Below are 12,057 nucleotides of genomic sequence, written 5' to 3'. Positions count from 1 at the left end.
AAAGTGGAAACCACTTGGTCTCAATTTATAATACCCAGATTCCCCACACATATCATCTCTGTTTGGATGTGCTTGAGCCCTAGACCCATAAATCCTTAAGCAAATATTGATGAACATGAAAATGAAGGATAATAATGATAAATGTACATTTCAATTGATATATTTACAACTGAAATACCAGCTTACAACCCTGGCTGTCAAGGCTAAATCCTCATGCCAAAATACTTACATTGTGACATGCAAACACATGCGCAAGCACACACACACACACACACACACACACACACACACACACACACACACACACACACACACACACACACACACACACACACACACACACACACACAGTTGAAGTCAGAAGTTTAAATACACTTGGAGCCATTAAAACTTATTTTTCCAACAATTGTTTACAGACAGATTATTTCACTTATAATTCACCGTATCACAATTCCAGTGGGTCAGATGTTTACTACATACTGTACACTAAGTTGACTGTGTCTTTAAACAGCTTGGAAAATTCCAGAAAATTATGTCATGGCTTTAGAAGCTTCTGATAGGCTAATTGACATAATTTCAGTCAATTGGAGGTGTACCTGTGGATGTATTTCAAGGCCCACCTAACTCAGTGCCTCTATGCTTGATATGGGAAAATCAAAAGAAATCAGCTAAGACCTAAAATTGTAGACCTCCACAAGTCTGGTTCATCCTTGGGACCAATTTCCAGATGCCTTAAGGTACAACGTTAATATGTACAAACAATAGTATGCAAGTATAACCCCCATGGGACCATGCAGCCGCCATACCGCTCAGGAAGGATGCGTTCTGTCTCCGAGAGATGAATGTACTTTGGTGCAAAAAGTGCAAATCAATCCCACAACAGCAAAGGACATTATGAAGATGCTGGATTAAACAGGTACAAAAGTATCTATATCCACAGTAAAACGAGTCCTATATTGAAATAACCTGAAAGGCTGCTCAGCAAGAAAGAAGCCACTGCTCCAAAACTGCCATAAAAAATCCAGACTACGGTTTGCAACTGCACATGGGGACAGAGATTGTACTTTTTGGAGAAATGTGCTCTGGTCTGATGAAACAAAAATAGAACTGTTTGGCCATAATGACCATCGTTACATTTGGAGGAAAAAGGGGGAGGCTTGCAGGCCGAAGGACCCCATCCCAACCGTGAAGCATGGGGGTGGCAACATAATGTTGTGGGGGTGCTTTGCTGCAGGAGGGACTGGTGCACTTCACAAAATAGATGGCATCATGAGGTAGGAAAATTACGTGGATATATTGAAGCAACATCTCAAGACATCAGTCAGGAAGTTAAAGCTTGGTCACAAATGGGTCTTCCAAATGGACAATGACCCCAATAATACTTCCAAACTTGTTGCAAAATGGCTCAAGGACAACAAATTCAAGGTATTGGAGTGGCCATCACAAAGCCCTGACCTCAATCCTATAGAATATTTGTGGGCAGAACTGAAAAAGTGTGTGAAAGCAAGGAGGCCTACAAACCTGACTCAGTTACACCAGCTCTGTCAGGAGGAATGGGCCAAAATTCACGCAACTTATTGTGGGAAGCTTGTGGAAGGCTACCCGAAACGTTTGACACAAGTTAAACAATTTAATTTAAAGGCAATGCTACCAAAAACTAATTAAGTGTATGTACATTTCTGACCCACTTGGAATGTAATGAAAGAAATAAAAGCTGAAAAAAACAATTATCTCTACTATTATTCTGACATTTCACATTCTTAAAATAAAGTGGTGATCCTAACTGATCTAAGACAGGGAATTTTTATTAGGATTAAATGTCATGAATTGTGAAAAACTGAGTTTCAATGTGTATGTAATGTGTATGTAAAACTTCTGACTTCAACTGTATCTCTGCTGGAGTTTCCCTCTCACCATTATCCCCTAATTCTCATTATCGCTCTCTTTCCCTCCCTCTCTCTTCCCCCCTGCCACCGCTAACCTCTCTCTCATCCTGGCCCCAAACCCAACCCATTCTTGTTGACGCATATGGCAAGCTGGCTATGTGAGGTGAGAGAGCATTAGCGGTCTGTGTGACAGAGTGACAGACCATAATAATCATCTCATTCAGATGACTCACTCACTAAGGATTGCCCATGAGAGGCCTGCTCCATAACAGGGGCTAACCTGATACCACCCAACCCTGCTCTTACATTACAGCTGACTGATATACTGATGTTAGCAGTGACACAATGAGTGTCCTGTATGGCTCAGTTGGTAGAGCATGATGCTTGCAACATCAGGTTTATGGGTTCAATTCCCAGGGCCATTTGTACAAAAAAAAGTTGCTTTGGATAAAAGCTTATGTTATATAAGATTCTAGACCAAATGATTAAAACCATTTCAGAATACAAGAGAAGGTACTGAGGTTTTGAACACTCACTCTCTGTCGATGACCAGACATGTAACGGCCTCTGCAGCGATGACGTTTGCTGTCCTGATGTCCTCCCTGCAACAGAACACACATACGGTCATTAGTAACACATAGAATACAGCAGCACCTTTTTTTATGAAACATTAACGACCAGGTATGTGTTTAAAATGACATGGAAAAATAGTTATTACACAATAAAAACATTGTGTTCCACATTTTGATAAATCATTCCAACACTGCTTTTGATACGTTAGGAAACACAGACTTGCCATGGAAAAATGTCATCATAGGATTATCAAGCTTTGTGTTGACAAATACATGGACATTAGTGACAGTAAACAGTAACAAAAGTAAAACCAGCTTCACTCTGTATTGTTAGTGACATCATCGATATCCTCTTCTTCCGAGGACTCGTCTCCCCAGTCGCTCTCAGAGTCTGAGTTGTCCCAGGACTCCATGGCCCCTCCAGTCTAACTAGCACGACCAGTCCACACACACACACACACACACACACACACACACACACACACACACACACACACACACACACACTACCGTATCACTGAGAACACTCAAATCTACACTTACAGCTGGGAAGGCGAGTCCATGCAAGCTGTCTACACACACTTTAACATATCTCAGGGTCAAGTGAAGACCACTCTAAGACACACTGAAACCTAACACTTAATGCGGCAGCTGGAGGAGTCCATACAGTATTCCACTTCATCCAAATTCATAACAGGAAAACTCTGTTGGCAAAAGATGAGCATACACTAAATACTGTACTAAATACTGTACTAAATACAGTACTGAACAAGTACGGAATCAAGCTTTACTCCCGGTCGGTGAGAAAGTGTATCAGCATTAGAGCTGTTGACATGTGAGTCAAGTCACACTCTCGTGTCTAAGTAGGGGAGGAATGACCCATATGTTGAAGCTGCTACGCAACCTATTTCACATGGACCGAGGTGACAAGCCCTTCTCATGCCATCTAGCCTCCTCATACACCCCCCCCCCACCACCACCACTACCCATTTTCCAAACACACACACGCAAACACACACTCCCTATCTCAAAAGGTCACAGCTGACGGAAACGACAAGGGTTTCAACAGTGGAAAAGAGAGGAGAGGAGGCAACCATTAAGGAGTGTTGTGGTAAAGATGGGCTAAAGAGGAAAGAGAGAGGGTTTTTTCTCACATGGGCATGCACAGGGCATGTGGAGGGAGGGAGGCTGAAGGGGGTATTAATTGAACTAAATCCAGTCCCTGAGTGGGTCATCCTTGTACACCTGCTGGGTGTGAATTGGGACTATGTGCCAAATGTAGCCTCTCTGCCATTGTGCTACTGATGTCAACAGTGTTTTGGCAGATACACCTGCCTCTCAAGAGGACAGGGTACATTGCTTTTTCCATGTCGGAAGAAAGAAACCCCCAAAACACATACGCATGCACACATTTACACACACACACACAGACAAAATATATTTAGCTTTCTTTCTCAGATAATGAGCAGAGCCCACAAAGAGACTGAGCTGCTAGCTATTCACTGTTAAAGGGGCAATCTGCAGTTGCTACATCCATTTTTGGACTTAAGTTAATGACGTGATACCATATATTCTTGAAAGATATCATTTATAAATGCCTCGTGAGCTTAGTTAAACTGTTGAACCCCATCAGAACCAAAAATATAATCCTGTTTAACTCCACTATTTGTAAACAAAATGAATGTCAACAAACACTGTATAGCCTCAAAACATGGTGACAACTATACTTTTATATCATGGATGACGGTCAGTCCTTGCATCCATAGCTCTGTCTATGAATTTGATATCCAGTCCCATCCCTCAGATTATTACATAAACAGTGGCAGGGGAGTGTTTGTTATTGTTTCAACTCCGGATTGCCCATTTTAAGGGACCTCCAGGGTTTCATATTAGAGGGGGATTTCCATCACCTGCTCTCCTCTTGTTGCTGGGGTAACATTTTTGTTGATATTGACAATACTATTTCTGCTGTCTGTTAACCTCTGCAAACAATTGATTTACTCTGATCACTGCACACCTTCACAATTGCTTGTAAACACACACACAGAGACACACACAGAGAGAGAGAGAGAGAGAGAGAGAGAGAGAGAGAGAGAAAGAGAGAGAGATAGAGAAGCCAAATGTAGCCTCTCTGCCATTGTGCTGTTGTCAACAGTGTTTTGGCAGATATACCTGCCTCTCAAGAGAACAGGGTACATTGCTTTTTCCATGTTGGAACAAAGAAACCCCCAACACACACGTACGTTCGCACGCACACACACATAGATGCACCGGAGGGGATGGCTGCCGTTTTACGGGCTCCTAACCAACTTTGCTATTTTGTTTGTTTTTTCGCATTGTTTGTAACTCATTTTGGACGTAATGTTGCTGCTACTGTCTCTTATGACCGAAAAAAGTTTCTGAACATCAGAACAGCGATTTCTCACCTCGAACTGGACAAAGATTTTTCTTTAATGAGTCCAATGCGAAGGACTTACTGCCTCCCGAGACCAGGCCCTCATCCCCATCATTTGTGTGAAGAAAACACAGGGGACGGAGGCCTGGGTGCCTTGTGAGAATTCGTTGGCGAGTGAGTAAACCATCACCACCCTTGGTATTATTTCCCAAAGTCATTCGAAAACAGACTGGATGATCTACATTTCAGAATATCCTACCAACGGGATATTAAAAACTGGAATAATATGTTTCACAGAGACTTGGCTGAACAATGACAGACTATATAGAGCTGACTGGCTGCTCTGTTTTTTGGCAAGACAAAGCAGCTACGTCTGGTAAGACGAGGGGCGGGGGTGTGTGTCTATTTGTTTTTTGGCAAGACAAAGCAGCTACGTCTGGTAAGACGAGGGGCGGGGGTGCGTGTCTATTTGTCAATAACTGCTGGTGTGCGATGTCTAATATTAAAGAAGTCTCGTGGTATTGCTCGTCTGAAGTAGAGAACCTCATGATAAGCTGTAGCCCACACTATCTACCAAGAGAGTTCACATCTATATTATTCGTAGCCGTCTATTTACCACCACAAACCCACGCTGGGACTAAGACCGCACTCAACAAGCTATATAAGGCCATAAGCAAACAAGAAAATGCTCATCCAGAAGCAGCGTAGCCGGGGACTTTAATGCAGGAAAACTTAAATTCGTTTGACCTCATTTCTACCAGTATGTCACATGTGCAACCAGAGGAAAAAAACACTAGACCACCTTTTCTCCACAAACAGAGACACATACAACACTCTCCCTTGCCCTCCATTTGACAAATCTGATAATGATCCTATCCTCCTGATTCGTGCTTACAAGCAAAAACTAAAGCAAGAAGTACCAGTGACTCGCTCAATACAGAAGTGGTCAGATGACACAGATGCTACGTTACAAGACTGTTTTGCTAGCACAGACTGGAATATGTTTGGGGATTCATCCAATGGCATTGAGGAGTATACCACCTCAGTCACCTGCTTCTTCACTAAGTGCATCAACGACGTCGTCCCAACAGTGAGCGTACGTACATATCCCAATCAGAAGCCATGGATTACAGGCAACATCCGCACTGAGCTAAAGGCTAGAGCTTCTGTTTTCAAGGAGCGAGACACAACAAACAGACAAAGTGTCAATACAAATATTGAATCCTACTATACCGGCTCTGACGCTCGTCGGATGTGGCAGGGCTTGAAAACTATTACGGATTACAAAGGGAAAACCAGCCAACAACCAGGACAACACCTCTCTCTCAATGTGAGCAAGACAAAGGAGCTGATAGTGAACTATAGGAAAAGGAGGGCCGAACAGGCCCCCATTCTCATCGAAGGGACTGAATTGGTGAGCGTCGAGAGTTTCAAGTTCCTTGGTGTCCACATCACCAACAAAGTATCAAGGTCCAAACACACCAAGACAGTTGTGAAGAGGGCACGACAACACCTTTCCCCCCTCAGGAGACTGAAAAGATTTGGCATGGGTCCCCAGATCCTCAAAAAGTTCTACACCTGCAACACCGGTTGCATTATCGCCTGATATGGCAACTGCTCAGCATCTGACCGGAAGGCGCTAGAGGGTAGTGCGTACCGCACAGTACATCATTGGAGCCAAGATTCCTGACATCCAGGACCAATATAAACTCAGAAAAAAAGAAACGTCCCTTTTTTATGACCCTGTCTTGCAAAGATAATTATAAAAATCCAAATAACTTCACAGTTCTTCATTGTAAAGGGTTTAAACACTGTTTCCCATGATTAACCATAAACAATTAATGGACATGCACCTGTGGAATGGTTGTTAAGACACTAACAGCTTACAGAGGTAGGCAATTAAGGTCACAGTTACAAAAAAATCTTAGGACACTAAAGAGGACTTTCTACTGACTCTGGAAGACACCAAAAGAAAGATGCCCAGGGTCCCTGCTCATCTGTGTGAATGTGCCGTAGGCATGCTGCAAGGAGGCATGAGGACTGGAGATGTGGCCAGGGCAATAAATTGCAATGTCTCTACTGTGAGACGCCTAAGACAGCGCTACAGGGAGAGAGAACGGACAGCTGATCATCCTCGCAGTAGCAGACCACATGTAACAACACCTGCACAGGATCGGTACATCCAAACACCACACCTGCAGGACAGGTACAGGATGGCAACAACAACTACCCGAGTTACACCAGGAACGCACAATCCCTCCATCAGTGCTCAGACTGTCCGCAATAGGCTGAGAGAGGTTGGACTGAGGGCTTGTAGGCCTGTTGTAAGGTAGGTCCTCACCAGACATCACTGGTAACAACGTTGCCTATGGGCACAAACCCACCGCCAGGACAGGACAAGCAAAAAGTGCTCTTCACTGACGAGTCACAGTTTATATATATATATATTTTTTACCTTTATTTATCTAGGCAGGTCAGTTAAGAACAAATTCTTATTTTCAATGATGGCCTAGAAACCGTGGATTAACTGCCTTGTTCAGGGGCAGAACGACAGATGTTTACCTTGTCAGCTCGGGGATTCAATCTTCCAATCTTTCGGTTAGCACTCTAATCACTAGGCTACCTGCCACCCCAGGAAATAAATATTGTCTCACCAGGGGTGATAGTCAGATTCGCGTTTAGGAATGAGCGTTACTCCGAGGCCTGTACTCTGGAGCGGGATCGATTTGGAGGTCGAGGGTCCGTCAAGGTCTGGGGCGGTGTGTCATAGCATCATCGGACTGAGCTTGTTGTCATTGCATGCAATCTCAACGCGGTGCGTTATAGGGAAGACATCCTCCTCCCTCATTTGGTACAATTCCTGCAGGCTCATCCTGACATGACCCTCCAGCATGACAATGCCACCAGCCATACTGCTCATTCTGTGCATGATTTCCTACAATACAGGAATGTCAGCGTTCTGCCATTGCCAGCGAAGAGCCCGGATCTCAATCCCATTGAGCACATCTGGGACCTGTTGGATCAGAGGGTGAGGGCTAGGGCCATTCCCCCCAGAAATGTCCGGGAACTTTGCAGGTGCCTTGGTGGAAGAGTGGGGTAACATCTCACAGCAAGAACTGGCAAATCTGGTGCAGTCCATGAGGAGGAGATGCACTGCAGTACTTAATGCAGCTGGTGGCCACACTAGATACTGACTGTTACTTTTGATTTTGACCCCCTCTTTGTTCAGGGACACCTTATTCCATTTCTGTTAGTCACATGTCTGTGGAACTTCAGCTTATGTCTCAGTTGTTGAATCTTGTTTGCTGAAAATAAAGGCAGTTGACAGTGAGAGGACATTTCTTTTTTTTCTGAGTTTACTTGGCAGTGTCAGAGAAAGGCCCCAAAAAATTGTCAATGACTGCAGTCGCCCAAGTCATTGACTGTTCTCTCTGCTACCGCATGGCAAGCGGTACCAGAGCGCCAAGTCTAGGACCGAAACACTCTTCTACCCCCAAGAAAAAAAGACTGCTGAACAACTACACAGTTCAAATGGTCACCCGGACTATTTACATTGAACACCCCCCAGCCCCCCTCACCCGGCTGCTACTCGCGGTTTATTTTCTATGCATAGTCACTTTACAAATTACCTTGATTAACCTGTACCCCCGCACATTGACTCAGTACCGGTACCCCCTGTATATAGCCTTGTTATTGTTATGTACATTTCTTGTGTTACCTTGTTAATGATTCAATTTTTTTTAAACTTTAATTTAATAAATCTTTTATTAACTCTATTTCTTGAACTGCATTGTTGGTTAAGGCTTATAAGTAAGCATTTCATGCTAAGATTATATTCGGCGCATGCGACAAATTTGATTTGATTCACACAAAATATATTTTGCTTTCTATCTCAGATAATGAGCAGAGTCCTTTCCTCTAAATGGCACATACACACAGAGACTGAGCTGCTAGCTGCGCTAATTTGCCTCATAAAAGGTGTACAGTTTTTGTATTATTTACACACCATGGTGATTTCCTTTCATTAAGACACCAACAACCCAATACAGCCGGTGTGTGGGATAGATAGATTCACTGTTAAAGGGGCAATCTGCAGTTGCTACATCCATTAAGTTAATGACGTGATACCCAATGATTCTTGAAGGATATACTTTATAAATGTCTTGTGAGCTTAGTTCAATTGCCGTACCCCACCAGAACCCAAAATATAAGCTTGTTTTACTCCACTGTTTGTAAACTAAGTAAATGTAAACAAACACTGTATAGCCTCAAAACATGGTTACAACTATACTTTTATATCATGGATGATGGTCAGTCCTTGAATCCATAGCTTTTTCTATGAATTTGATATCCAGCACCATCCCTCAGCTTTTTACAGAAACAGTGGCGGGGGTGGCTTTGTTATTGTTTAAACTCCAGATTGCCCATTTAAGAAATAGAGGGGGGTCTCCATCACATGCTCTCCTCTTCTCCTTTGGTTGACGGGGTAATGCTTTTGGCTGTCATATTGTTGATATTGACAATAGTAGTTGGAAACTATTTCTGCTGTCTGTTAAACTTGGCAAACAATTGATTTACTCTGATCACCACACACCTTCACAATTGCTTGTAAACACAGAGAGAGAGAGAGAGAGAGAGAGAGAGAGAGAGAGCTCTGAAATGTCCTTTAGAGCAGCACGGCAGAGACCCGGCCAGCGGTGTACATTTCCAGTCGAGCGTTTGAATTAAACTGGTAATTGGATGGTGATCTGGTGTCCCAAAGGAGGGGTTATGAAAATACAGGCTGAGGTGGGACCTGAGACCAGCACCAATCATATTGTTTCCCCTCTCTGTCAACGATGTCACACTCTTTAAATAAGCTCTCATCCTCTACTGAGCGTCCTATCAACCCACACACATGAACGCACACGCACAACACACACACTCCCCCGAAACACAGCACACATCGTCTGCACTGTTGATGGATCTACACCTCAAATGGGAGTTCATACAAGAATGTGACATCAGATACTATGCTGGCCTATTGGGGACAACAACTATGTTTTGAGGTACCTCTGTTCCAAGAACTGCCGACAAGATTTATGTACATGATAGACTATAACCTAAAAGGAGAGTGGAACAATCTGTTGCACGTAAACATGCAGACGCGTGAAAACACGTGCGCAGGCAGACACACACACACTCCAGTATCATTGCTAAGAGAACAGAATGTGATTTGCAAATATTGTAACAAAAGATCAAAGTCAGAGTCTTGAGATGTAGCGTGTCCTTCATCACACACATATTGAGTTTCATAAGCATTGACACACACCATTAACCTCTGATTAAAAACCTAGCTTGAAGCCCCCTGGTCAAAAGCATTCATTGAATTTCAATTTGGGAGGCATGCTTGACCATCAAAGCAAACGTTGTGCGGGCCGCTTTTCTCAAGATGCCCCAAAGACAAAGAATTGTTGGTAAATGGTTCCAATAATAAGTGGGCACTGCGTCCCTCAGAGGATACATACAGATGGCCTTCTTAGATGTCCTTAGGGAGAATACAAGAGATAAGGAAAAGAAACAGGATTTTGAAGAAGGTTTTCCCTGTATCTTAAGAGTGATTTACAGCAAACAGACTTTCTAAACTCCATCAAATATTATTCTGAAAGTGTCGCTATGACATATTATTTTAAACAGAAATGTGTACCGATTCCTCTCCTGGGAAAGCTATGAATCCTATTATAATCAAATGGGTCAGTCCAATCTACGGTATCATAAGCATGATCATCAGAAGAGCTGGATTAATATGACTCCAAAACTCTCATTTCACAAAGGAACGTTTCACTCATTACTTTGAAATGTGGGACACTTTCTTTCTTATATATCTGTTTCACATATCGTCTTCCAAAGGCAGCAGAGCGGCAGTAGCCCTTATCCCATATGTCCCACATTTTAATGATGTCATCTTACATCTCTTATGTTCATTAGCTTCAGATAAGGAATAGACCATAATGTACTCAATTTGCTACACTGCATTTGCCATATAATTACCACCTTATGTATGCTGTATTAATATCAGACAAGGATCTTATATAACTGTTTGTGTGAGAAATATGACACGCAACTGATGATCTAGACTGAAATATATCTCTCACTCCAAACGGGTAGAGATTTCTCAGTGAATTATTGCTTCCACAGTAATTGGTTGTCTGCATTACTTCTACTCAATACATCAATATGCATTGTAACTGTTTTGCTTCACACAGGTAAATAGAGCTCAATGGGGATTGTTCCTCATTCAGTCACCACAAGATGGTGCTAGCTACATCCCATCTTTTTTAGTCACATGCAGTTTGTGTGTGTGTGTGTGTGTGTGTGTGTGTGTGTGTGTGTGTGTGTGTGTGTGTGTGTGTGTGTGTGTGTGTGTGTGTGTGTGTGTGTGTGTGTGTGTGTGTGTGTGTGTGTGTGTAAGGGGGGATCTATGGAACGTTTGGTTCCTCTTTTGATATTATCAAACCCATCCAAGGCTGAAACGCACTGAAGACTAACCAGGTGATTCTCATGAAACCCGTTTTAAACATGTCTGTAGCAAATTGAGTTTCAAAACCATGATCCATCTGCAAAAATGAATTCTGAGGACTAAGATGTCTAGTTCTAAGTGTGTTATTTTAAATACATTTTACACTTTTGTCTGAATTTTGTATATTTTCACCCCAAATTCCCATTACTGCAATGCGTCCGGATTATGTTCTCGGGTCATTTCATACAATTTTAGTTATTTTAATATAACACAAAATATGTTGTTGTAGTTTGTCCATAAATCATAAAAAATGGTATACTAGTTGATAATATTTATTATGTACGAACAGTGTCTGTGGACATCTCATTACGTAACATTTTTTCAAGTTCCTGTAAAAATTCCAATCAGTTTTTTTTACAACGTTTTATTCATCCATGATGCATCATCTAGAGGAGTAGTAGAGGTTAAGTTAAGGAAACTAGGCGTATGTCGCGTGTCACTACTTCACAGGAGAGCTGTTTGAACATAAACTTTTTTAAATGCGTTTTTTATCAGAAATGCCTTCTCGAACATATGAACTTTCATGTGCCTTTATAACAAACTTGTATGCCATCTGCAAATACAAATAAAATTGATAAATTATGAGCCTAGTTGGTTTAGCCACAGAAAAAGTTAGCAACCTTCCCGCTAGCCATGATTGGCTGA

General features: G+C 42.4%; 1 protein-coding gene across 2 annotated transcripts in view; it reads right to left on the bottom strand.

The window, feature by feature from the left end:
* The window catches only part of LOC115135103 (cGMP-dependent protein kinase 1-like), a 137,468-nt gene that overhangs the window by 13,271 nt on the left and 112,140 nt on the right, over positions 1-12,057 (bottom strand). For both annotated transcript variants that reach the window (XM_029669386.2, XM_029669385.2), the window contains exon 8: positions 2,423-2,488. In XM_029669386.2, coding sequence (XP_029525246.1) covers positions 2,423-2,488 — 66 coding nt within the window. The remainder of the gene's footprint in view (positions 1-2,422; positions 2,489-12,057) is intronic.

This window comes from Oncorhynchus nerka, linkage group LG10 (genome assembly GCF_034236695.1).
Source record: "Oncorhynchus nerka isolate Pitt River linkage group LG10, Oner_Uvic_2.0, whole genome shotgun sequence".
NCBI lineage: Eukaryota > Metazoa > Chordata > Actinopteri > Salmoniformes > Salmonidae > Oncorhynchus > Oncorhynchus nerka.
The sequence above is the reverse complement of the archived record's forward strand: the minus strand, read 5'-3'. Positions and strand labels throughout refer to the sequence as shown.